Source organism: Molossus molossus, unplaced genomic scaffold (assembly GCF_014108415.1).
Source record: "Molossus molossus isolate mMolMol1 unplaced genomic scaffold, mMolMol1.p scaffold_m16_p_20, whole genome shotgun sequence".
Classification (NCBI taxonomy): Eukaryota; Metazoa; Chordata; class Mammalia; order Chiroptera; family Molossidae; genus Molossus; species Molossus molossus.
The window spans coordinates 47,034,937-47,062,563 of record NW_023425356.1 but is presented as its reverse complement, the minus strand read 5'-3'; the positions used below and the strand labels follow the sequence as shown (position 1 = coordinate 47,062,563).

The window sequence follows — 27,627 nt, the reverse complement described above, 5'->3', positions numbered from 1 at the left end:
GAGCAAGTTTCATATGCGTGCAAACCAACAGAAATAAGATACGATTCTCCAGTCGCCACAGAGTGTGTCTGGAATGCATACGCAACTCCAGACCACATCGACTGACAAGAACCGTGCAAAGTGGCATTTCCTTCTCCACCAGCACGTCAGTGCAGCATAGTAAGTTTTGATACATGGGGAACTGAGTAGATCCCCTATATTTGCTTTGTGAACAGATTTAAAATATGAATCCCTCCGTGCGCTCAAAGAATAGAAGAAGTCTTTTTGCATCCTTGTATCAATCCCCGTTGTAGAGGTAGGTAGACCATAATAATGAAACCCTCAAATTCTGGGCATAGTGAGAGGGATTCCTGGCTACCTCCTTCTTACCCCTTATGACCCAAATGCCATTAATACTGAAATGGGCAAGGGGGAGTTGACAGAGGCCTGGCAGTAGCTGATGTGTTATCCATTTTGTATCTGACCAGTAATGGCAAATGACCTGTCTGTCCCACCACACTGCATCTTGAGACCAGCCTAACTGGCCCACGGAGGCTCAGCCGAGAGCCAGTAATCCTAGTCTGGCTCTCCAGTGACGTTCACGATCCTTGGCTCGGACCCACTGGCTTTGATCTCTCTCTTCGTCTTGCTTCCCATTCTGCTGTGATGGCCATCCAGTTTATGACCCTTTGGGCTTAGTGTGCTGATAATGAGCCCTTGGTCTTGAAAACCAAGTCTAGTGTTTCAGGTTTTGGCCCCCAGTGGTCAATAAGATCTCGATTCGTCCTTACTTTCCAGCTGTCTCCAGCTCCAGCCACTTTAGAGAAAGGCCCTGCTAACGTGCCATGGCGTCCCGTGAGCCAGAGTATCGAGTAGATCCCTCAACCAATCCAGGACTGTGTCGATGACTTTGGAAAGTGGGGATCTTCTTTCTGATCAGTGCAGTGGGATCTGGAGTGGATTCGAGAAGTAACCCAGGTGCTTACAGGTTAATTCGCCTGTGAGTGGATTCGCTGGCAGATAACCGGAATTCTTATTACTTACTTTGGAAATTCACAAGGTCCAGGCTAGAAGAATTCACTAATAGGAGCGAATCGCTGATGGGGATTCTGAATAGAGTTTTGTTCTTCCAGTCACATGACCCCAAAGAAAACATTGATTGTAACTTCTCTGACCCTACCTAGTGGTGTATCCATCAGATCCGATGTTGAATCTTCTGAAGGGCATTATCTCCAGGGCAGGGGCTTATGACAGTGGTTATAAGTGGTTATGACAGTGGCATTTGTACCTTTTCTCCTATTGATTCTTGGTCCTTCCTGCTCTAGAAAAGGTTGGGAATGCAGGGTAACCTTCTAAACAACTGTGCTCTCTTCACTTTTTCCTTGTGTTTCAAACAGTTCTGGCTTTTTATAATTTGATGTGAAATAATTAGGTGGCTGTTTCCTCTTTATTAGGGTCGACCCTCTTTGCCAACCCTTTGGTCCCTTGAAATGCTTTTGTCTTTGTATTCCGCTTGGTCTGGGATTAAAATTTCCATCCCCGCTTTCCTTTTGTTTGTATTTGTGTGATAAATATTTGCCTTCCTTTTATTCTTACCCTCTCTCTATCCTGACTGCCAGCGAGCCCAGGGCACATTGCTTCACTGAACTGTTTACAAAGACAGTAGGGTTTCGCTGTAGAAAGCTGCTCCAAGCTTTTATTCCGAAAATGTATCTCGTGGCCTCAAGCCTCTGGCATACTTCGGATCTGTAGCATTTTTACCTTGGGGATATTTATCTCAGGGTCCAGCAGCATTTGCCAATTCCCTCCCCGCCCCCTCCCATGCCACTCCACCAGAATCTTTCTGCCCCCTGACCTGAAGTCTTGAAGGAGTAAAGAAAGGGGGGTACTGATCAGGACTGATGGATGGAGAACAGACCCGTGACCCTCGAAGAGAGGTGCCACTTCCTGGTCTTTGCAGGGGCCAGGGAATGAAGAAAGGACACCCCATTTTCCTCTCTTCTTTGAGCGTGGCTCCCCACCTTATTTGCCTTTTCTTCGGGGGGTGGGGCACGCCTCGGCTTCCAGGGATGTTTCTCTATTCAGCCCACAGGCTTTCGGAGACCAGGGGAGCCTCCCAGACCCCAGGTGTCAGTCTCGGTCTTTGGGATGGATGCGAGTTCTCTTACGTTTGAATGTTGGTGTGCGCGCGGGAACCAGGGAGACGTGACCCCACCGTATTCCTGGGAGACGCGGAGTCTGCAGACGTTCCCACACCGCGTGGAGCACACGCGCCCTGGCAGTTTCCATGTTGTTCCCTCATCGTTACTCTTACTGTCCTCCCCTTGCTAGGTGTGCCAGGGCCCCACGGAGGTGCTGCTTCTCAGCTCCGGTCCGCGCTGGGCACCCACCTTTGTAACGCCAGGACAGGACTGAGCCTTTGCCAGCTGGCACGATGTTGCGTTTTGTCCCTGGAGGGTTCTGGAGGGACGGCAGGAGGAAGGGGCGTCTCTTCGTTGTCTCAGGGTGCTGTCTTCTCTTTTGCTGCCGTGACACGCTGGGCAGTGGTGTGCGCGACCCCGTCAGTCCAGGCCAGCGGCACTGGGTGTTCCCAGTCGGCTCATTCCTGGTTGACTCTTCTTCACTGTCACCATGATCGGCAATCAGCCGCAGGTGATAGCTTGTTCGTTGTGACCCCACTGCACACCCGGGATTACTAGCACCCCGTTTCCATAGACAGGAGCTCAGCATTGTACTCCGGCCCAGAGGCAGAACCAACTGGTCTCCAAATTCTGTCTTTGTGCATCCGTCTTCCAGCTCTACTCCTGGCTCCATTCGGAGTCAGTCCGGGTCCGGTCAGGGCATAGTAATCAGAACAGGGAAAGTTTAATAGAAATAACCACTAACTAGTAACAGGATGAACTACAGAGGGGTAAGGAGAACCCCAATGCATAGGAGAATAGTGGACAAAGGAGCAACCATTATTTCAGGGATGAGAGAAGACTGTCAAAGGAAGGAGCAAACGTGCAAGAGGCTCCCCCCAGAGGTGTGGGAGGATCTCAGTGGAGAGAGTGGGCGGGGCACCCCATGACAGGGCAATTCGCTGAGGTTTTACAGCCTGTGGCTGGTGGTCGTGACATCACCCAGTGGGGTGCTGCCCAGAGCTCCCGAGGAAGCTGCCATTGGGGTGCAGCTGAGACTTTCTGGGCAGTCATTCACTGGGGTACCATCGGGATACACAGGGTGTCACTGAGACTTGTTAGCGCTGAGCACCACTGGACTGAAGCTCTGTTGGACATCAGGTGAGGCAGAGGAAACCACGAAGGAATCAAGAAGAGACACCCTTCCTTCTGCCCTGTCTCTCCAGTGTCGCCTACTGGGAAAACATAACGTCATGTTCACTGGCGAAAGGGCGACATTTACATGGCCCATCTCCGGGCAACAAAGGCTAGATTTGAAACTGAGAGGCAGTAAGTTGACAAAGGGCAGAAAAGGTCTTGTCAACCAAGAAGAAACCCCTTTTCTCTCTACCTTTTATGTTTCAGATAAGATTTTTGTAAAGTTCTTAGATTTAATAATGAGAATGGTTTCCAATATAACTTCTAAGTAGATCGACCTCGCTGGAAATGCACATTTTCTTCTTTCAATGTTTTGACCTTATTTGAAGTCCAAGGCAAACATAAAGTCTAAATACCCCATTAGCCTCGTCAGTGTAAATACACATTCTGATGGAGATGGAAAACAAGTAATAGGTACTCATAAATATAAAATTGTAGTGGGCTCTGAAGGTTGCCTTCAACTACAGCTTATCAAAGCCAAGTATTCTAACTTAAAATAGAGTGAGGCATTAATCTTTTAAAACGAATAGCCATGTAGAAACCTGAGCTCTTTATTCTCTCTCCTTCTCAGTCTCGTGCTTCCTCACTCACTTCTTATCGTCACGCTTTTATCCTTTTTATCATTGTGGATAATTGACAGTGAGTCCTGTAACAATTTAGGTCCAACACAATGAGAGAGAGCAAGAGTGTGTGTGTGTGTGTGTGCGTGCGTGTGTGTGTGTGTGCGCGTGTGTGTGTGTGTGCTGTATTTCCCTTCAAGAAGAAGAAAGTCTTCTAAAAGTTGAAAGTAAATTGATTTGTAAAACTATTCTATATGGGGGGGGGTGTATCTATATGAGTCTGTGTATAGAAAGAGAGAGACTGTGCATCGTTCACAAATGTTTACTAAGGGCCTATAGTGTGCCAGGAATCATTTTTCAGTTGAGAAACCGAGACTCAGCGTGTACAAATGCACCTTATTTGCGATTAGCACAACGGAGACCAGAAGCCAAGCAGTGTGTTTTTGGTAAAGAAAGGTTTCATTCTATGAATGGAAGACTGTTTCAGAAATATACTCGTGTCTGCTGCTGTCCAACAAGCCCTGCCGCCCTCCCTCACCCTGTATTTGGATTGGGGTGACAGGACTTGCACTGGCCCTGGGATAAATAAAGAGCACCTATAGTTTAGACGTGTTTATGTAAATGGCATATTTATTTTGAGGAAACCGTGAGACCAAGAAATGCAGATGTGGGCTCCAAGCAATGCAGGCACGCTAGTGATCTTTGATGAAGTAGGTGGGACGGCTGGAATTAAAAACACACTGGGGACTTTGAGGAAAGTTCAGGAAATGAATTTCTAGATTAGAGCGATTTTATGGGCAGGATCCAGGGGATTTGGGGTCATTAGAAAAAGAGAAGTTTTGACCCAGCTCCAGTGGGGTCCTAGCCCAGACAAAAAAGAAGCTTGCTCTTCAGAAAAGAGAAAACATTCTCTCTCTGGGAGAGGAAGTGCAGGTAAGCGGGGCGGGGGCATACGCGGCGAAAGCCTGGCTTGTGTGCGTGTTGGGTTCTGCTGCTGGGCAGCACCACTGCTCCGTGCTCGTCCGCTTAAACCAGTGGCACTTATGCTCACAGTTCCTGAGGTCAAGATTTCAGACCGGCTTACCTGGGTCCTGGGTAAGGTGACACCGAGGTGTCAGCCAGGACTGGGTTCTCATCTGAAGGCTTGAGTGGGGATGGTCACATGGCTGTTGGCACTTGATTCCAAAAGGCTGAGGGCCTCCGTGTCCTGCCGGTGCGGCCCCGAGGCTGCCCTCGCCATTGGCCAGCTCTGCCACGGCGGCTTATCGCCTCAAAGCCAGCAAGAGAGTCTCTCAGCAAGAGTACCTCTCCGTCTCAAGTGACAGAATCAAAAGTGACATTGTCCCCTTTCCCCTATGTAGAGGGTTAGAAGTAAGTCACTGGTGTGGATTCTAGGAGGCAGGGGTCGTGTTCCAAGCAACACATTCGCTTGGGCTGGTTGAGTGTGCGCAGAGACCTTGGAGTTATACGCGTCTCACTGGGTGTCTTCTACCCCGACGGGCGTGCACCATACTTATGTCGTTCTGTTTACCACACAGCTTGGACCACGAGACACATACGAGGAATTTGCATGCAGGCCAAAGCATCAGGGAAGCACAGTAATTCCAAGAGGAAGGTCTTCTCGTAGACGTCCCAGCTCTTGGTGGGTTAGGTTGTCCAAGCAGACTCCTACTGGAGAATGTCCTCGCAACTCTCCACTCTCTACGTACCACGTCTGCTGCGTGAATGATCCTCACCCTCCTTCTGTTCCCACGTTCCTTCTCCCCTTATTCTAACCCCGAGCCACCTCCTGAGCTCTGTTCCCCGTGGCACAAAGGGGATCGCTCTAGTATTCACTGACGGAAATTGAATTAGTAATATCAGTGCGTTCCCTAGAAGATCATAAAATTATATCAAACCTAAAATTTTAAAAGTTGTGGTTATTTTTCAAGTGAGCTGCATTCTGATTATTTTCATAATGTTGAGAGTTCATTGTTTTAACAATTTTGGTCTAGTGTGTAAATGAGTGTGAATGTGTGTGTGTTTCAATTTCTGTAAGGTGATCTTTTAGAAAAGGTTAACGTGCACTGAATTTTATAACTACGCTTTAAAACGATTTAATTTCTTTTTTTTTTTTAATCCTCATCCTCAGTTTTCCATTTTTTGTTCAGATAGAGTGGGTGAGAGAAAGAGAGAGAGAAACATCGACGTGAAAGGGACACATCGAGTGGCTGCCACCCACACTACCCAACCGGGGCCAGAGACAAACTGCAACCAAGGTACAGGCCCTCAGCGGGAACCAAACCCAGGTCTCTCTGGACCGCAGGCCGACACTCTAACCACTGAGACAAACCGGCCAGGGCGACAATTTAATTTCTTAAATGGTAGTACCATTATAAAGGTATGATTTTTTAAGTAAAAAAAAAAAAAAAAAAAAAGAATGTTTTTGAAAAGAGCAGTATCATTCCCAGATTTTGTCCTCTTCTCTTTCTTTCCAGCATAAATCTTCATTTTTCTATGTACTTAAAGCTACCTAAGCATGAGCACATGAACTTTGTGCCTCCCCAGCAGACAAGCATCTGCCAGGACACTCGGCGGCGTCAGTGGGCTCTGCTCCTCCCCCTATTTTATGGACAGATGATTCTGGGAAAAAGAAGTCGGGCTAGAAACCCAGGGGACAATTGAGTCTGAGTCACAAAAGAATAATGAACACACAGTGTGCTCATGTGTGATTCTATATTCAAGGCAACAACTTTTCAACAGAATTTACCGCGTACAGTAAAAATCTGTCCTATTAGGCTATCATTGTGGACACCATCATAACAATGCTATCGGAGTTCAGCTTCTGACTCTGGTTTACGTCATTTAAAAATGCACGTGGACATTATTAACATACCTGCTATGTTGTTGTGTTTTTTTGTTTGTTTGTTTGTTTTTTGCTCATGTAAAGAAGAGCATCCAGTAATGTTAAAAATGAGTAGTCACCCCGGCCAGTGTGGCTCAGCGACGGCCCAGGCACCAAGAGGGCGTTGGTTGGATTCCTGGTCAGGACACATGCCCAGGTTGTGGGCCCAATCCCCAGTGGGGGGCATGCAGGAGGCAGCTGATCAATGTTCTCTCTCATCGATGTTTCTATCTCTCTCTCTCTCCCTTCCTCTCTCTCTCTCAAATATCAATAATGAAAAAAATGTATTTAAATGAGCAGTCAAACAACAATGTAGACCTGGCTTGCTCTGGCTGCTCAGGGCCCACGGAGACCTGCAAGTTGACATGCACAGACACTCGTTGAGGCTGCTTACCCTGGGCAGCTGTTCTTCCCGTCCTGTTTCCTGAAGCAGGGACTGAGAAGCAGAAATAATCCAGGGAGAATATGAACAATTAGCCATCACCAGTCACTCACAATTTCCTCTTTGCGAGTGATGGACTATGGTAGCACGCAGGGTTGACGCCGGCTCCGGCTGACCTGCCCCACCTGCGTCGCCTCTTCAGAGCCCTCTTTCCGTGGAACCCCTGTGCTGTGCCCCAAAAGTTGTCTTTAGCCTGAGAAAGCTCTTCTTGAAAAAGTGGATCTGCGGACCGAAAAGACAATGCCTGCCTCGCCCAATCAAGAATGGAGGACCTGGGTCCCCACGGTCAATGGAGAATGCACTGTAGACATGAGATGTGGGTGCGGGAGGAAGGGAAGCAGCCCGCAGGACTTCCCTTCCGTGACTGCAGGGGTTCCAGAGGGGGTTTGGGGAGGAAATGCCTGTGTTTGCCACTCGGGCGATGTTGGGACTCAGGGATGGACATGGTTTTTCTTGGTTACGCTGTAGGTCACGGGTCAGGCTGGGGCTACAGTGCAAGGCCTCCGAGCCACGTCCAGGAGCCTGCGGCCAGAGCACAGCTCAGGCCTTGGCATTCCTTCCTGTAAGCAGCGTACAGCCTGGTCTTGGTAATGGGATCATTCCATCTCCATTATCCATCATCAGCTGCATGCTTCATATTCCCTGGAGCCCTCACGGCCGCTGCTTCACCATCCCCTGTTGCGCCCCAGTTATTTGCAGCTCGGATTTAAAGTGCCAGCACTTCGCTTCCTCCTCCGCCTGGATTGGACGCTTGCACCCTGCCAGGCTCCCCTTCCCCGACGTGTCCTGTGAGAACTTTGACACCACTACCTTTTGCTCCCCTCGCGTCGGGAAGGGCTCCTTCCTTCCACTTGCTAGGGGCTGCGTGTTAAAACGTGTGTTTATTCTCTGGCTCCTCACCTTTTTATTTTAGGAGAGGATTTCCTTTTGACGCTCCGGCATCAGGGGAAGCTCTCCCTTGCTGCTGGGAAAGGCGCTGTAGAAATGAAATATGGATTGCTTTCCGACTCATTCGATTATCTTCTTCCCCAAAGCAGTTTAGCAAATTAATGTTGAATCTGTTTTTGTTTCTTAAGCAAGGAAAGAATTATAGCTGCTCAATTGTTCCCTAGGTTTCTAGCCCAGCTTCCTTTTCCCAGAATGATTTGTCCATATGGGGGGGGGGGTGTCCACCGAAGAGGATCTGAGTGTGCTGGCCGATGATGGATGGCCTGGTGGGTGACAGTTCTGCTCGGGGAGGCACAGTGAGCTGTCTGAGGCTTTTCAACCGTTTGCTCTCATGGGGTTAGAGAGGAACAACGAAAAGGTCATGGGCATGATCTCATTTAGGCAATTATGGGAGTATGGCTAGACTGTTCTAGAAACAGCCTTTATTAAAGCGTTGCCTTGTCTGAGAGGACTCTGGGTGGATGTGTTCTGAGAACCAGTGAGTGACAGCTTTGGGGGGAAGCTAGGAAGAGGCACACACGGTGTAGGAAGGTGTGGGCTTGCGGTCCACCTCTCCGGGATCCGCTGGCTTGAACCGGGGACCTTGCCAGGCCTCAGCCCGGTTTCCGAAATAACAAATTATGTTCTCCAAGTCTGACCATCTGTAGAGGTCTCTCTAAAATCGCAGATGACCGTTTGATCGAAGTAGAACTGTTTTAAGTCATTGTCAACTATTTATACCAGGAATATTCTCTTATGGGCCTTGACGATTCAAAACCAGACCAGGGCCCTGATGGGGGGTATCGGGGGGTTGGAGGAGCACGAGAAGCAGAGAAAGTGTTGCTGGAATGAGAGATGAGTTTAAAATGTCACCTGCTGCCCTGGCCGGTTTGGCTCAGCGGTTAGAGCATCTGCCTGCAGTCCGGAGAGACTTGGGTTCGGTTCCCACTAAGGGCACGTACCTCGGTTGCAGTTTGTCCCCGGCCCTGGTTGGTCGTGTGGGTGGCAGCCACTCGATGTGTCCCTTTCACATCGATGTTTCCCTCTCTCTCTCTTCCTCTCTCTCCCTCCCACTCTGTCTGTGTAAAAAATGGAAAAATGTCCTCGGGTGAGGATAAAAAAAAAAAAATGTCACCTGCTTTCCAGTTTGCTCAGGTTGAGCCCGTCCTCATGGTCTCTCTTCACGGCCGCTGGTGGAGAGAGCACGGAAAACAAAAACAAACCTGCGTTTCTGGGTTCTGTCGTCTTCCAGCCTGCCAAGTGGGTAGACACCGTTGACAGATTTGACCATCAGTTCTGGTTGGAATGACTCTCGGGCCGTGTCTGGTTCCGTGTAGCCATAACCTGGGAGGCAGAAGAAGTATGGGGATTGGGGTGGCACAAGCCCAGTGCCCGGACCCCTGCCCCTTGCTTTTGGCTACACCCTCTAGTCTCACCACACGACCTCAGGGTCCTCCTTTCCCTTCCTTGGGCCTTCCTTGCTCCATAGCGAGGGAGCTGTTGATGTTGCAAGGCTTGGAGCGCTGGGAAGAGCAGAGAACAGAAGGGAGTAACCTTCCAAATCTGATGTCAACCAAGGACGGACAAGTTCTGGGATTACGAGATGATGGGAACAGCGTGAAGCTTCCGTCGGGGAGTCCAGAAACTTGCCAGGCAAAGGAGGCCAAGGGGGAGAAGGCGCACTCCCAGGCCCCCTGGGTGTGCTGCAGGTTCTACTTTTATAGGTCGATTTGGAACTCACTCAAGGTGCTGGGTTGCAAACCCTCAAGCCCTCAACTTACATATCGGTTCTGTAGAACCACAGAGAAGCCACCCACCGCTTCTTACTGCCCCAAACCTGTCCCCAAACCTGCTCCAGCAACAATGCAGACGGAAGCTCCTGCCCATTCACCTTCACTCACGGGACTGTGCTATTCCCTCACCTAACTCCACACGCTTCACCATTCCCCAGGCTTGGCCTGTGGACGTGGCTGGGGAAGGGTCACTCCTGAATGGACAGCTTCACTGGTACCCAGGGATGAGGGACAGGTAGGGAGGGGTTGCAGTGCAGCCGAGTGGGGGCTGCAGTGATCACCCCTCACATGGAGAGGGTTGCTGCCTTTGTGAGCTGCAGGGAAGGAGTGTGTATAAGTTGTTCTGGTTTCTGCCGGGGATCCTGCCTCCCTGGTGCAGGGCTAGCGAGCATCTTCTCTGCAGCGAGCCAGCCCTTCCTGGACTCCTCCTTAGGTATTCCGCCTATTTTAGAATCTACATGGATGCCGTGGGCTCTGAAGCTTGGTGGCACGGGGCTTGTGAAGGGGAGTGCTTTCTGGCCGGGCGACGTAAATCTGTTTCTCTTTAGAAGGACAGGGGGCATTTGGATGGGACTTGGAGTGTGGCAGCCAGGCGTGGTAAAATCTGGGCCCAGAATCAGCAATGAGCAAAGCGAATCACCCAGCGCCGGGGCCACCAGAGTCCAGTCCTTAACTTACAAACAGGTCACATTCTAGAAAGAGATGGACATCTCCCCACAGGGGCATTTTGTGGGGCCAACTTGGAGCCAGAGCCTTCAGCAGAGAGGCAGGGGAAGCTCCTCTTTCCCGGGACACAGGGATGCGAGGAGAAGTCTGCTCGGTGCAGTAACTCAGCGCTTCTCGGCCGTGTGAGGGAAGTCTCGGAGCTCCGGCCCAGAGTCCTCTCTTGCTCTCTGCGGAGAATCTTCAGAGAAGAACTTGAATTCATCTCCCCTCCCAGATGCTATGAAACTGCTCGAAGTACCAGCACTGACCGGCCCGAGGAGGCTGATGGTCCCTGCGCAACAGAACAAAGATGGGGCCAGAGGGAGGAGGGGCAGCCTGGGGAGCCAGAGCAGAGACCGGCTCCCTTGCGCTGCTTTGGGGAAACAGCAGCGCTCTCTCAGGGTGGATGCTCTCGTTGGGGTCTCGTTGCTGTTGGGGGTGGGAAGGTTAATGAGGACTCTGTCTCTTCCAGTCCACTCTTCACTCCGTCCACCATCGGCTGCCAAATCCGGAGCATACATTCCTCGTTAGCCCACACCCTCTTATTTCAACAAGAATAAATAAAACATGGGGGGGATGGAGAGACATCTGATCCTCTTACTAGTTAACCTTGAAAGAGCTGCTTCCACGGAAACCATCGGCATCGCTCTCTGGGCAGCGGTGGCACTTGTTGGACACCTGCAGTGCAGTCTTGTGTTTAACTAAACAACTGAGAAGTTGGGACAGTGAGCAGAAACCTACACTGGGCAAGAAACACGGTGTGCAACTCTCTCTTGGGTTCTCTGCCACATCCTGCCCCTTCATGGTTTTCTGCACCCCCACCCCGATACCACCATCACCTCATCTATGACATTAAATACCATGTTGGAGCTGGAAGGGGCCTTTGAGAGAACCCATCATTTTACAGATTTGCAGACAGAGGGCCAGAGTGGCTAAGAGACATACCCGAGGTCTTAGAGATAAGTACCAGCCAAGACCTGAACCCAGGTCACGTGGGTTCTGCCGCTTTCGGCATCACACCTTGTTCTTCCTTGAAGAGTGTGGCACAGATGCCAGCTGGTCCCTCCTAAACTAGACTCTAGTCCAGATATCAAGCTGGGTGCAGCCTCCGTGGCTGCTGAGGGAGGGTGTGGTATTGGCTGGGACATTTCATGAGCTGATGTCATCCTGATTTTTAGTTCAAGCCAAAGCTTCAGTGCTTCTTGGTTATTATACTGTAGTCTCAGTGCGGTAGAAAGTTCTGGAATACGCCATCACTTCTTTTGGTCTCAATTTCCTTGTATCTAAAAGGAGGATTAGGAGTTGAATTACCTTTAAGGTCCATTGCAGTTTTAACAAGCTGTGGTTCTTCTGAGATCACTGCCAAGGGTCACTCCCTGCCCCACCTCCCCAGCAGTTACATTCAAGAAGTGGGGTCTGAGCTCAGAATCTTCCATCAACCCTCACCTGGGAGAAACAGGTTGATGGATGCCGATGGACTCTGGCATGTGGTCGCCGCCTCCTGAAACTCCTCCAGGGGGACTCAGACCCTGAGGAGAACCTCAGACCAAAGCTGTGGGGCAGCTGTGGGGAGAACAGCCAGGACTGTGCCCGTTCGTCCGGAATTACCCAGCTTCCCAGATGCCAGGACTGTGCCCGTTCATCCGGAATTACCCCGCTTCCCAGATGCGGGCCTTGGCTGGAAGCTATGCCAACTTCCCCGCGTGGCCCCCAGGAATGGAGACTAAAACAGCGTGCCTGGCCCTGGCCGGTTTGGCTCAGCGGTTGGAGAGTCGGCCTGCGGTCCTGAGAAACCCGGGTTCGGTTCCCGCTAAGGGCACGCACCTTGGTTGCAGTTTGTCCCCGGCCCTGGTCGGTCGTGGGGGTGGCAACCACTCGGTGTGTTCCTTTCACATCGATGTTTCTCTCTCTCCCTCCCACTCTACCTGAACAAAATATGGAAAAATGTCCTCGGGTGAGGATAAATAAATAAATAAATAAATAAATAAAACAGTGCGCCTGGTTTGGCACACCCTGGGGTCAGCTCGAGACGGGTTGGGAAGGCTTGCGCTACCTCTGCAGACAACAGCACCTGCTCCCTGGTGCCTGCCTCACCCTCTTCCTCGCTGACCACGGGACAGCGGACGAGCACTCTGGGGCGTGCCTCTTCGTCTTTAAATGCAGATGTTGGCCCCTCTCAGTATAAGTTCTCCGGATTTGACAGTCAAAATGTAAGAGGCCTGCACACACAGAATTTCCTTACAAAAAGTAAAACACAAGCAGGTGGACATAACCCACCCGCTCTGTGCTGGGTGGTAGGGAGGAGGTGGTGCTTCTGTGGAGCTTGGAGACTGTGTCTTGCTCTGAGCTCTGTCTGCACAGCATCGGAGGTAGCATCCCAGGGTACTAGCTCTTTTGCTTTTCCCAATCCTATTCACTCACTGACGTCAAATCCTATCCAACGACGAAACGCCCTCTGAGACAGCCATGATGTGCAGTCAGTAACCCACGGGTTAATCACGTTCTCTCACCTGCTGCATTCAAAGAGTCAGAACAAGGGGATGTCCTAGGCTTTGGATCCATCTTGTGGGCTCTACAGGACCATTTGTGCTCACTACATGAAAGTGTCATGGTCGAGCAGTGGGACTAGTTTCTCCTGGAATTAGCCCTGTTATTTTATAGTCTTGGCCTATGGGTTGATTGACATCTTTCAGGGTACACTTAGGCCTTTCTGATGCTGGGTTTCACTCCTGGGCCTACAAAATCAAAACCTCCAGGGGACAAAGTCTGGGTGTCTCTATTTGTTAACATTTCCTGAGTGTGCCCTGGCCGGTTTGGCTCAGTGGTTAGAGCATCTGCCTGCAGACCGATGAGTCCCAGGTTCGATTCCGGTCAAAGGCACATACTTCGATTGCGGTTCATTGCCGGCCCTGGTCTGGGTCGTGTGGGAGGCAACCAGTCAATGTGGCTTTATCACATCGATGTTTCTCTCTCTCTTTCTCTCTCTCTCCCTCCCTCCCTCCCACTCTATCTAATGATAAACAGAAAAATATCCTCAGGTGAGGAATTAAAAAAAAACAAAAACATTTCCTGAGTGTAACGTCTAACTAGGGTTGTACCTGCCCCGTGCATACAAAGGTCACCCCTTTATGGAACTGCGCCTCCAGCAGCTGCCCAAGTCCAGGGATCACTCAGACCCAGCCAGCAGAGGAAACACGCCCGTCACTGTGGCAGGACAGTGCTAGGGTTACGCCTGGCTGACCACAGTGGCTCATGTTCAGGAACAGGAGAGCCAGGGTTAAAACACACTTGGAACAGGGATTCCTCAGTCGGAAGCATTCCTTCAAATCCTCACACACAACGACTCAGGGGAGCGGGGACAGAAGCGAGAGGGGAGGCGTCTCCCGAGAACTGGAGAGACGGAGGGCGACGCTGGGCCCTCCGTAGGTGGCCCTCGCGCGTGTGATCCCTCAGGCCCTCCTGACTCAACATTCCATCAGGAGGAACGCACTCCTTTGGCCTAACACGTTGTCTCCTGCTAAAATGGAAATGCCTGTGACTCACATCTGCCTGGGTTCCTCGCGTCTCACCTAAGAACACCGTGCGATGAGGTGTGAGCAAAGGTCTGGACAGCGCGGTGGAAGGGCGGGCGGGCGGCGGCTGACCACCCTGCAGGCCACGGCCGGGGGCAGCGGGCCAGCTCCCGTTGCTGTCACCGAAGAGAAAGCTGCTCCCAACTCAGACGGACCGTCAGTGTTCTACACTTGCCCCTGGCCACCCCCCGAGGACTCTTTGGTTCCCCCTGGCCCATGCTGCTAACTTTTGAATCGAGAAGAAAGCAACAGGGAGGCAGCCCCCCTGCCCCCTGGGAGAGGCCTCGTGGTCTCGGCTGGCCCCAGAGTGAGGGCTCGGAGGTCCAGGCGGAGGATGTCCCTCCGGCTCGCTGTGTGGCCTCCAGCCAGTCTGCAAACAGCTTTGGTTTCCTTGTAAGTCAGACCAAGATAAATAGCTGACTTCCCACCTCTCCGGGGCGTTGTACGGCCTCGGTGCTGCCTCTGCCCTGTGTGTGTCCAAAGACCCGAAGAAGAAAGCTTTTGGAGAAATTTAAAAACTGATTTTTATGATTAGCATCCTCTTTAAGACACGGGCGCTAGTGGGGCATTCGGGGGAGAGGAGAGCATCTGGGGGCGGCGGGAGCACGGCTCCGCGCAGAAGAGCAGTGTTTGTGGTGGAAGAGACACAGAAGGCTCTGGGGTTGAGGTGTGAGCGAGAACAGTCTACAATCGGTACCAGATGCCACCAGAAGCTAACGACCTGACAAACACCGTCCTCGTAAAACAAATTCCGTAAAGAGGAAGCAAATGGAAATCTAAGCTAGTGAAAGAATTTGCAGTGGCCACTCTAAAACCATTTCTCACTTCATAAACAGGTCTGGGCTCGGTGGTTTTTATTTTTTTGGTCTTGGTTTTATTTCATGTCACCCCACCCCCTTCTATGCTCCCCTGTCTCTACCTCCTTCCCCCCAGAGCTGGAAGGTCTTGGCCCCCCTGGTAGTCATAGCAACAGCCGTGAATGGAACCCCGTCCTGGCGGGAGGAGGCTCGTTCCCGGGATGTGTTTTGTGCTGGATCTCAGCGCGGATTCATCCTCCTCGATGACTGGGTGTAATTGAACGGAGCGGCTGAAAACGGCTGTTTCACGTTAATTTCTTGGCGTTAAGCGGCCATGAACCACCACCGTTAATGACTCTGTTGTCCAGTCCTTTCCGCTTAATGCACTGAAGAAATACTAGGCTTGGACATCTGGGCATGTAGCATCTGTGGACTTGGAGCTTTTAAGTGTCCCTAATGAGGTGTTCTGACCTCATCCCGTGAAGGACAGTTAGGTTTCAGACCCCTTATCCCGAGAGGCTGAAGAGAGACCCAGGGACAAAGATGTCTTTGCTGCAGAGCACCCGCAATTATCAGCACTGGGTTTGGGCAATTCCTGCTGACAGGTAATAGCCCCCCTCACCCCCCAACTCATATAGTTCTTCCTCCGTCTGGCTCCATGGAGTGTCTGAGGTACACCACAGCATCGCAGGGACTAATCAGGGCTTACAGAAGTAAAGAAGCATCTTGACACCATTGAACTCCCATCCCTTCATCCTATACCTAAACAGCATAGATAAAGGAAGTGAGAATATCACTGACGTATGACCTCGGTCCCGTGGGCACAAGGTCGGGGGCAGCGACGTTAGCCTATTCAAATCAAATTCATTCATCTCTCCTGGACTGGTACTTTCTAAACCAAGTCTCCGTTATTTCAAGGCAGTATGTGTATAATCAATGACATTTTATTTTTCACTTTTTTTTAAAAAAGTCACTGAACACTATACAATTCAAGGGGAAAATAAAGCAAATTGATGATGATGAAATTCACGGTAGTCGTTTTGGCTAATACTTATCACCACTGCCGACAGCAGCAGGAGCAAGAACAGGTCCTGTTGGTCTCTCCCACTGGACTGCGAGTCCCCCAAGGGTGTGGTACCTATTGTCCCCCCCGCGCTCAGACCCATGTCTTGCCAGCAGTGTGTACTCTGAGTGTTTTGTGATGGATGGATGAATGAGTAGGGTAGAGTGGTCAAATCGCTGTTTGATCGTGATATTTTGTATTTAGATCCCCATCTGCCACTATTAAATTTAACTGGCTTCCCATTTCGACAGCCGTTGACTTGCTTTGCTGTCTCTTTAGGAGACTTAGATACTGATTGGGTTGTGGAACAAAGGATGAGTAAGTCTATGAACTAAAGAACAAACAAAGGCATCTACTCTTAGAATGCAAGGTAGAGTAAAAGAAGTATTAGAAGGGGGTTATTTTTTAGTTTTCCCAGGAAGCTAAAAGGAGGAAGATACCTGGAGGGGCTGTTTGGAGAAGGGAGGCCTTTTAGAAATCTCAGCAAATTGAGCAAAGGTGCAGAAGTGGGAAGACTAAAAGACATGGGTGGCTAATGAAGACAGGCCACTGGGGGCGGGACTTGGCCCTTTGCAGTAGAGGGGTTAACTCTGGAATAACAACAACCCTGTGGGGTGTACCATTATTACCCAAGGGGAGGGAGTAACTCAACCACATTCGCACAGGTAGTATGGTGCAGCCAGGGTCCCAGTTCAGACGACGCCTCTGTGGTTCAGCCACAGAGGGTGCCGATCTCTCTGCTCTGTTGCGTCCTTCGCGATGCTCTGGTCCAGGCTGAATATCCCTGACCCTTGGGAGTTTAACTCTCTCTCCTGCTCCTGCTTGATTGACCCTGGACACCCGGGCGGCAGTCTTCTCTGCTGAGAGGATGTCCTAGAAGCACAGTGTCCGGCACGTGGCACTGATTTAGTATACATGTCCTCTTCCTGTCCCGGGCTCCATTTCTGATCAGCCAGTGCTGATACTCAGCGGTGTGCTCTGCCGTCAGAAACGTTTCCATACCAATCAGTAAATACGTGTTGCCTGTTCAGCATCTCAGGTGCCCAGACCCTTCATGCAGGTGTCCCAGGACCAACTTGTAATCAAACAACGGAAAGGTGAATTCCTGACCACCAGGAGCCCCGTGATTCTCTCCTGGCCTTTGTCCTGGGTCTGTCAGATTGTTTGGGACCCAGCAGGACTTGTTAAATGTTCCGAGGATTACCCTCCGATCTGTTCATCTCCGATGCTGTCCAGAGCTCTTGGCACAGACTCGCCCCGTGTCCCATCTTCACCTCACCCCCTGGAGGAGCCACACACAGTCAGTTCATCATCACGTATTAGCTGATACTGTTGGTTTATGTTATGCTGCACGGTTCCAGATTATATAGATGGAGGCGACGAGTTTAATGTAGGTTTTGGGGGAAAACTGCTCTCTTTGGTTTAGAGGAACTTTCGAGAAGGCACTGCAAAGCCTCTGCTGCTGCCCCTTGGTCTTGGGCCCATTTAAGATGTTTCTCTTTCTGTCACCCCAGCTGTGTCCACGAGCCCCGTGGGGAGCAGAGCAGCTGCGTGCCGTTGCTGCTAGAACACATGGACGTGGTGAACTGCACCTCTGGGGGCCCGGGTCACATGAAGTGCGCTGTCACCTGTCAGAGGGGGTTCGCCCTTCAGGCCAGCCGTGGGCCACGCGTCAGGCCCATGCAGGTGAGTTGGATATCTGTGGTCATCAGGACCGAGCCCCTGGGGAGAGAAGGTCCTGAGGCCCCGCCCCCTGGCCCCGTGAGGAAGGGCAGGTGCTGTGAATCATCTGGAAGGGAAAAGGAGGACTCAAGCCAGGAGGAGCATGGCTTTCTAGCAAGGCAAGGTACCTAAGAGCCTGCTCCTCCCCATACCCAGGTGTCAGTTTCTCCCCAGGGCAGCACGTAGGATGAGATTGCCCCTATTCAGCCTTGTCCACAGTGTACAGGCAGACAGGTGGCAGCCAGCTCGTCTGTGGTTCATTGTCAGGAAAGGAGCCTGCCTCTCTTCCCTCCGTTCCTGAGACGGAGAGTATATCAGCAGTCCAGCTTGGATGGAATTTTCCAAATTTCCACAAGTTGCCCAGCAACCTCTCCAGGGTCTGCAGGTGGTTTGGAGGAAAGAGGCTGGCTTGGGAGACGGACCTGGAGAGAAATTTCGGCCCCACCGTTTATTAGGTGTATAATTTTAGTGAAAAGCAAACAAACAAAAGAAACTAGCCTCTGCAAGTTTTGTTTCCACACGTGTAAAATAATTAGGAAAGAAGTAGTTGGGCCACTGAGTTACTATGACGACCGATTGGAAACCGAATTAAAGCGTCAGGCAGAACGAGAGGCACAGAGCGCTCCGTTGAGCTGCCGTGAGCAAGACGCTGTATTCTCACCGGGAAATGTTTTCCATCTCTGCAGAGAGCTTTCGGCTCTCCACGGAGCAGTTGAGACTTGAAATCAGCCATTAAGACATATCTGAACATGAGACAGAGAAAGGATGCATTAAGGCAGAGATAATGGTGCCCAAGGAGAGGGTGGGAATGTGACGGGCAGCCCGGTACCGATGGCTTGGGGGAAAGGCACTTTGTGTTCACTTGGTGCCGGTTGACTGCTTCGCAAGTTGTGGGTCAGTGGAGAATTTCACTTGCTTAGAGATTGTCAGAATTTAAAGACACGACCACGGTCCCACCTGGTTTAGGTTCTGCATAGAGAGAAACAGTTTTACTGTACCCTTGAGACATCCTTGGTCCGTGATGCTCTGGGTGATCTGATGCCCTCGTCACCTACCTGTTCGTAACCCAGCTTAACTTGCTCTAGAAAAGAGAAAAACTGAACAAGAACAACAAAAGATGTAAGGACTGAATACATCTGTGTGATCGATAAGGAGGGGAGAGAGGAAAAGACAAGCTTTGCAATGCATTAGAATGAAGAGCAGATTCACAAGGAAGGGGAAGTACGTAGCGATGCCGGGTTTGGGAGAGATTCTTCAAGGGACCACTGCGGTCCGAGCCCGGCTGCCAGGGCTGTAGGTGTGCAAGGGGCAGAGTCGGGGCTGGGAGCTCAGTCTCTACCAGGCATCTGGTGGGGTCAGCGCTCCAGCCGACCGCTCCTGCCTCCGAGGCTGGCCCCACTCAGGAAATTAGACAACGCTCGTGATCACAAGACAGTGGGGATATTTGCTTTTTGTTGACACAAGAACTGAAACTAAACAGAAAAATGTGTCTGGCTTCCAACGGGTCCTCCTGGCAAGCCACAGGGAAACATTGGGAAGCAGGAGGAGCCAGTAGCCAGCAGAGGGTGTCGGGGTGACAGGTGCTTTCACTAGTCACTCTACCTTCGGCTTTGGCGACTGTGGTCTCCTGGTGGGGGGGCTGGCTGAGCCCCAGAACGCTCCCCCACTCTCTCTCCGACCTTTGGTAACCCTTTGGCTAGAGTGACCACTGTGTTTTTCCCCAAACAAGCCCCGAGCTCCCAGGTCTCTCTGTCCCTGCTCATTCTGTTTCCCTAACTCCAAACACTTTCTTCTCTTCTCCCCTTTCCCCCATTGCTGCCGGGAAGTCCTGCTCATGCTCCAAAGGCCAGTTCCTGCATCACCTACTCTGTGAACCTCCCCAACACTGTCCCTCCTGCGAGGATGGGCAGCCCCCTCTAGCCCCTCACCACCACGGCCGAATGGAGACGCTGCTGCAGTTTCTGTACCCTTGTGTCTCCTCTCTCCGTGGTCCCATTTCCTAGGCTCTCTCATCGTAGTGTTCGCCTCCTTTGGATAGTATTCTCTCAAATCATCATGGAAGGGGGTAGGATATGACCAATAAAAGTATATCTCTTGCATTTTCCTCTGTCCCCCCTTTCCTCCCTTCCTCTCTCTGTCTCCTTCTTCCCCCTTGAAGTGCTTTCTGAACCACTGGTCTGAGCTGTGATTCGCTTGGCTGGTAGGTTATTAGCTCCGCGAGGGCACCTTGTTTATCCAAACCCGGTACTGGGCCTGGCCCTTCCAGACCCTCCGTCAGGGCCTCTCCGTGCATTTCGTGGGGATGAGCCCTCGGGCTGCCCTGCAGAACTGATGCCCAGGGAAATGGGGGACCCCTCAGAGGGAACCACAGGTTTGGAAGGTGCCTAACATGGACTGATTCTCGACGGTGCTCGGCCACTGTGCCCATCCTCAGTGGAGGTGATATGCTCAGGAAGGGTCCCAGCAGGACACAGGGGACATGCTCAGAGGCGGGCAGTTTGAGAGAGTGTAATGAAGGGCCTACTCGCAAGGGGGCGGCAGGGCATGGGGAAGAAGGGGGTGCCGTCTCCGGGGAGGGGCGGTGAGCCCAGGCCTAGAAGGTTGACTGTAGGGGGCAGTTGGAGGACTTGCAGGAGGAGAGCACAGGGGCTGTGTGGAGAGCGGAGCCAGCCTGCAGCGCCCCCAGGAGGGAGCAGGAGGAATGAGCGCCCTGACTCTGTGTCCTCCCTCCCTCCCTCCCATTCTCCCACCAACGTGTCCTGGTGTGAGGCTTGGGATGCGCAGGGGCCGGTGTCCCTGGGCACAGGGCAGGTGGAGGAGGGTAGAGAGCGGAGCGGGGGAACGTGTGGAGAGCAGCCTGGAGGAGGTGTCCATCCAGCGGGTCTCCTCCTCAAACAGGTGCCTTCCGTTGGCCTCAGTATCGCGTGTGTGAAGACAGGAAGGGTGAAGGGGAGAAAGGCTGAACCATTTTCACCTGGTTTCGATGTTGCACAAATAACCACTGGGAAACTGTTTTGACAAGCCTTTTGATGTGACCTTCACAGAGGAAAATTCTCTGTTTCTAGAAGGAAATTCTGCTCATGTGCTCCTCGGGGCACTGGGACCGGGCAGTGAGCTGTGTGCCCCTTGACTGTGGCATTCCTGACCCGTCGTTGGTGAACTACGCCAACTTCTCCTGCCCAGAGGGAACGGGCTTTCAGAAGAACTGCTCCGTCTCCTGTGTCCCGCCAGCCAAGCTTCGAGGTATGTCTGGCCGAACAGGCTCCGTGTGCAGGGTCCCTTCAGTCCCTCTCTCTTTGGGGAAACTTTGGGGGTCTCCCGTTCACCCCAATACTCTTCCCATTTGCTCTGCTGGACCACCCTCCTCTGATAACACCAGCCGAGTCCCAAAAGGCATCGCCATGCTTCCCGATGAGCTGGAGGGATCCCTGGCTCAGAGTCATTACCAAGAGAAACTAGGGCTTCCTTCTGTTCTTATTTGATTGGATGTCCTCCAGAGTCCCGCCAACCAACAGCTTCCTGATAACATTAAGGATAAAGCTACACCTTAACTCTTCCAGCCACCCTAGGAGTTAGGGGCTCTCAGTTCTGTTTTACAGACGAGAAGGCAGTTACCAGGTTTGCTCCTGATGTGCTGCTGCTCACAGATGAAGAGTAAACCCGCTCTACCTGCCCCCACCCCTCTGCTTACCTCTTCTCAGCCTCCCTGCGCCTAACGATGGCTCGTTAGAAATGCAGCTCCCTGAGCCCCCCGACATGCTGCTTTAGGAGGTCCTGGGGGGCTCGTGGTGCAACCATGCGAAGTCCATGGATTGCAGCTTGGAGAAAGCACACCTGCCGGTAGCACCTGGGGTGGTGTCTAAGCACAGACTCTGCGGCCAAACTGCCTGAGCTCATCCCTGCCTCTGCCTCTCACAGGTTCGGGCAAGTCACCCAAACCCAATGTCCTCCTCCGCAAAGTAGGGGGTAACACGAGATGTGTTTCATACGGTGGTCTGAGGTCTGTGTCTACATGCATTCAGACGTAAGATGCTTAGCACGGGGCGGGCAGGCGCCAAGCGCTATGAAAGGATCATCTGTCACTATCATCACGCTTTCCACGATACTGTCACTGTGGTGTTGGTATCGCGTGTAGTTAGGTGGCCAGGTAAGGCTTCGGTGATTAGCCCTGCTCCCCCCCGTGGCCGTACGTAGTCATCTGACCTCTGTTCCGTGTAACAGGTCACACTGGATGTTCTGTGGGTGAGAAACATGGGCTATTTGCCCTGAGATTTTGGAGAAGATGCTCAGGAAGGAACAGTGGCCTTTCTGAGAAGGCCAGTACGCGGGCACTTCCGGTGCGTTCGCCAAGGTCGTGTTTCCGGACTCTCTGTTCTGAGCTCCCTGTGCTTCTCTTTCCTGGAGTCAGGACTGAGCCCGGGGCTGACCTGCCTGGAGGACGGGCTGTGGTCTCTCCCCGAAGCCTACTGCAAGCTGGAGTGCGACGCTCCCCCCGCCATCCCCAACGCCAGCTCGCTCCTGCCCCGCTGCCTCCAGGGCCACCACGACGTGGGCTCCGCCTGCAGATACGAGTGCAAACCGGGCTACTACGCGGACAGCGCGGGCAGCAGAGTCAGGAGGTGAGGTGCATGGCCTGGTCTTCGCGTGCCCCGCCCCGCCCCCGCCCCTCTTGGTAAACCCCACACCCCTGCTGTGGGAATAGGAGTAAGACCTCTGGGTTGTCCAATTGTTTTGATTTCGTTTGTTTGTGTAATTACGACACCCAGGCTTACCAGGGTGCTTTCTCTAGTTATCCTTTCCCGCAGGGGATCCCAGAGCCTCCCCTAGGTGCTTTTTAAAAGAATCTCTGCCCTAATTATTGTTTTCCTTTACAGTAGGTGTTAGGAGCTTCCCCAGGGTTAGGTGTGGGGACATCCTAGCCAGGACAGCCGGGAGCTTACCAGGAAGGCTCTGGGAGAAACTGCCCCCGCCAGGCTCAGTCTGGACACTTAGTAGCTATAGATGCCCGAAGGCTTTTTCTCTGCCTCAGTGTCTCCTGAGGGCAGTCGTTACAATATCACCTGATAGGGCTGATGTGAGGACTAAAGAGGTTAATATGTATCAAACATGAGATTCAGTACATTTAGTTTCAGAAAATAAGATGAATTAGCTCTTGGTATTGTTATTCTGGGCTCTGCTTTCTTCTCCCCCGGCTTTGTGCGCACACTCCCAGGCCCAGGAGCCCGAGCGCCTCTCTTCTAAGGGCTTCGAAGTCAGCCAGGCTGGGCCCGGGTCCCGGGCACCTCCCTTTCTGTCAGCCGGGTACCCTCGGCCAGGTTACTTACCCCCCGGGTCTCAATCTTCTCTGTCAGTTGAGAATACTGAGCACCTCTTCACAGCGCCGGGTTGAGGACTAAACGAGATCAGCCCAGGGCCCACCCTGTGCCAACAGCTCAATAAATGGTTTCAGAAAAAAGAAACTTTTCCTAAACAAACAAAAGTACTTTTAGAAAAAGAAACTCTTTGTACTCAGTAAACAGTAGCTATTCTTTCCCTACCATAAATTATATCAGTACAGGAGAAAATCAAATTCATTTCTTACCTAGGACTTTATTAGAAGTCTGACCAAAGTAGGTATTTTTTTGTTAAAACTAGCAAAACCCCAGCCATGGCCTTAGCAATGATGCTGGGAGATACAAACGTTGCTTGTGGGCTAGATTTCTCTAATGGGGCAGAACGGTCCTGGAGACGCACCCTCTGGCTCACATGCGCCCTTCTCCAGTCAATACCCAGCCTTCTTAACGCGGGCCGACTGAGGGTGGCTTCACCCCAGACCTCCCACTCCTGAAAGGGCCCAGACTCACACCTGGGAGGGGAGAGGCACCCTCCTCCCCGTCCGCCCATTTTAAGGGAAGAGCCAGGTTGATTCGAACACGGGTAATACTAATGAACGACCCATAGGGGGCAGCACTCTGTCAGTGAGCTCCGGCAGGCATAGTCCATCGTTTTTGACAGCGAAAACCCATGTGCGTGTGATTTTCATAGGACCTAGGTCAATTTGCATAGGCGCCCATTGCCAGACAGCAAGTGCCCTGGTCATCTTCGAGCGACAGCGGCGTTGTAAGGAGCCAAAGGCTGCTTTCTCCCCGTCTCTTCTTGCCTCCGGTTTCACCCCTGCCCCACCCCCCACCCTTCAAGTCTCTGCAGAGCAGTGTGGTGGAGAATAATTGAGTGCGAGAGGAAAGTCTCAGGACCAGGGAGAATGAAGGGTAGTGGGGTTGTTTCTAGCTCTCTGGGCCCAATGAGCCTCCCCCTGGAACTGGGCATCTCCACCGCAGGCAGGGCACACAAGGGCCATTCATGGGCACAGCTTCTCCGGTTGAGAGGCTGGAAGCTTACATCACAGTGTCAGCATGGCTTTGGGCTTAAACATTTACATTCGCCAGCGCCATGTTGAGGAGAGATTAGGCTGTTTACCGCCCTGTGTAAGCTGGTTTAAATCTTGGTTTATACCTGTTTACATAGCAGGCGGCGGGTTGGTAATCAGAAGTTTGCACGTCGGGCATAAATCACTGTCACTCGCCACGTGTGTTTACACAGCGAACTATGTCAGCCTTGTTCCTCGCTTGGTGGAAGGAGCCCAGAGTTGTATAAATGGGGCCCTCAGCTTCTTTCTAGGACATGTAGGCAGGAGGAGAAGAAATTGGGAAGGAGCCGGGGAGATCAGTCCAGGCCGGTGGGCACATGCTGATTTTATGCAGTTCTGTAAGCCCTGTAAGTCCCACCTGGTGGTCAGACTGGCAGCTGGCTGTTTGCACGACCCTGCCCCTGGTCCGAGTGTCCTCGCGTCTCCGCGCTTGCATCCCGGTGTGAGGGGTGGTCATTATTTCTATCCAGCAGTGCTGTTCTGAGGCTGGAAGTAGGTAATGTACTGAAAGCATTTTATAAACTATGAAGTTTAATCCATGTCCTGGGTATTACTTTTTGCTCATTTCTTTTTTTTAAATATGTTTTTAAAAAATTTTTTAGAGAGAGAGGAAGGAATAGACAGCCAGAAACATCAATGTGAGAAACATCCATTGGCCGCCTCCTGCACGCCCCCTACTGGGGATCAAGCCTACAACCTGGGCATGTGCCCTGACCGGAAATCGAACTGGGACCTCTCAGTCCATGGCACATGGGCCGGGCTTGCTCATTTATTTTTAAAAGTAGGAAACAACCACCAAAATATCAGCCAGGTTCATTCCCTTCCTGCTCTTTCTCAGTTCTCTTGAACACTGCTTCAAGAGCAAACAGTGCGAGTGCTGCATCTGACTCCCCTCCCTCCAACCCGTGTAAGCTGTGTCCCCTTCAGCGAGGGACAGCCGATGTCACAGCTCCAGCTGGCTGTCCCCACCTGCACGCTCTGTGCCACTCTCTGGGTTGGGCATGAAGAACACACATGACCAAGGCCCTGGCCTCCAGGTGCACACAGCCTCCGTGCTCCCTCACTCGTGTGTGTGATGTTTCCTAGAAGTGCATCGTGGAAGGTAGGCGTTTCTCCTCACCCTGCATTCCTTGCTCCTCTTCCTGGAAGTTGAGGGTAGTGCCACCCACACCTGGTCTAGTCCCCTAGGACAGGGAATTGCGTGGGCTTAGTCCTGGGTCAAGGACTCTGACCTTGAAGTCATGGGTGGAGTCAGCATCACCCCAAGGCCGTGGAGTCCCCAGAGAAAAATTGAGAAGGAGGGTATAAATAGATGTTGGGGGGCAAAACAAATCAATAAAGCAAAAACAAATGGCCATTGTGTAGGGCGGCTGAGTGATGGTATAGCCGCATCTAAAATATCCCGCTGCCGTTCAAGATGTTTGGAAGAATACGGAACACCTGGGAAAACACCACTAGACAATCAACACTAAGCGGACGAAAGCAAGAAAGTAATTGTTATACACGGCACTGTCCCTATTTTCCATATGAAAAGTATATATTTTTATCCACTTTTTCAATAGCTGGAATGATTATGATAGTAGTAATCATAACCTCAGGTAGAAGGTGTACGGGGAATAGATCTCAGCTCTTTTTCTGCTTGTTTATATTTGCTAAACTTTCTAGACTCTGTAATGAGATAACTGGATCAACAGTTTACACATAAAGTGAGCTCTAAAGAGTGGGTTGTGGCAATTGGTGTGGGAGCAGAGAGTAAAAAGAAAAGAAAACTCTGGCCGGTGTGGCTCAGTGGTTGAGCGTTGACCCATGCACCAAGAGGTCGTCAATTCGATTCCCGGTCAGGGCGCATGCCCAGGTTGTGGGCCCGGTCCCCAGTGCGGGGCATGCAGGAGGCGGCCAGTCGATGTTCTCTCTTGTCGATGTTTCTATCTCTCTCTCCCTCTCACTTCCTCTCTCTCTAAAAAAGAAAACTAAGCAGATCTTTCTAAGCAGACAAACCGAGAAGAGACTGGCACTCCAAGGTGGTGGTAAGAGGGCACATGGCCCTTCTACCCCATGCCTGGGTCCTTCTGCTCTGAGGACAAGCACTGTCCATTTCCGAGCGCTTCTCCTCGTCTGGACACCTCCTCTGTAACTTCCAGCATGTCACCTCCCCAAGGGCACACGTGTGCCCACGGATGTGCAAGCTTGTCTGTACCCCAGGCACGGTCTCCCCTTCTTCTTGTCTAAAATGAATTCCCCCACAGTTGCTCAGCAGCCTGCCACGTCTTGGGAATTCCTCCCAATCCATTCACCTTCCTCCTTCCTGCCCCTGGAACCCTCTCCCTTCCTCTCACCTGGTTACTACGCTTTCGCTGTGCTTTGGCCCCTCCCATGTTAAACTCCAATGACCAGAGCCTTTTCTTGATCCCATGGTGCCTGCAGCTGCCTCTGTCTTCCTTCCTCCCTTTATAGTGAAACTTGCTGAACGAGTTGTCTGGACTCACTGTCTCCACCTGCCGTCTTCTCTGTCCCCGGCGCTGACTCGGGTTTCTCCTCCCCCTCTGCTAGCGCAGGGCCTGCCACGGGCCTGCCTGACGCCAGAGGCAGTGGCTCTTCTCGGACCTCGTGTTCTTCACACGGGGCTCTTGGTTTATGCTGTGGTCAGCCTGAGAGGGGGATGGCCCCTCCCACCCCGAATTTGGTTTGGATGTGAAACTAACAGTACCACACACAGACCAAGCGAGTATGAAAAGGTGTGTTCCTCACATAATGAGGCTTTCTGGGGAGAGAACTAAGAATCCCAGGTTGACCTTCAAATGGCTTGAGAGGTCAGGGGGAGAGATGGCTCGGGGTTTCGTGGTGGTGGAGAGTGGGGCTTGGCCGAGGGTGTTCGCATGGTGTGACCTGTCTGCTGGAGCCAGACGGGGAAACACCCGGGCCTTTTCACAGGCCGGCCACAGTCGGGAGCTGGTGAGCTCGAACCCGGCGGCAGCCCTCCACCAGCAACGGAGCCGGGCTCTTCGTTACAGCGCGATTGGCTGCACCCTCCTCAAACCTTCTTCCTTGGTCCGGTTTCATCTCAGTCCCCGATTTTCCTCCTTCTCTGTCTCTCCTTGATTTCCTTTGCTAGTTGTTCTGACTCTGCCCATTGCTTCAGTGTTGGGGTTTCTCTGAGCTCACTTTCTCTCTTGCTGTACACACTTGTTAGGGGTGAAACTCATTTACACCATGGCCTTGACTACCATTCACATGGAGATGATTCCTAAATCTACTTCTCTCTAGTTTCTTCCTTAAGGGCCATTAGCCCTTCAGACAACTGCCGGTGGATGGGGCACGTGGATCCCCCACCCACACCTCAACCCTTTCTGTGCAAAACAGTCTTACAACCGCTTTCCAGTCTGCACATTCTTCTGTGTTCTGTGTGGTTGGTTTGGTCCCGGAACCTGCACATAACCAGAGACTCTTCAATGACCTTCAC

At 51.8% G+C, this 27,627-nt stretch overlaps 1 protein-coding gene across 2 annotated transcripts in view; it reads left to right on the top strand.

Moving 5' to 3' along the window:
* The window catches only part of PAPPA2 (pappalysin 2), a 208,972-nt gene that overhangs the window by 119,838 nt on the left and 61,507 nt on the right, over positions 1 to 27,627 (top strand). For both annotated transcript variants that reach the window (XM_036273419.1, XM_036273420.1), the window contains exons 14-16: positions 17,554 to 17,725; positions 20,827 to 21,004; positions 22,170 to 22,380. In XM_036273419.1, the coding sequence (XP_036129312.1) occupies positions 17,554 to 17,725; positions 20,827 to 21,004; positions 22,170 to 22,380 (561 nt within the window). The remainder of the gene's footprint in view (positions 1 to 17,553; positions 17,726 to 20,826; positions 21,005 to 22,169; positions 22,381 to 27,627) is intronic.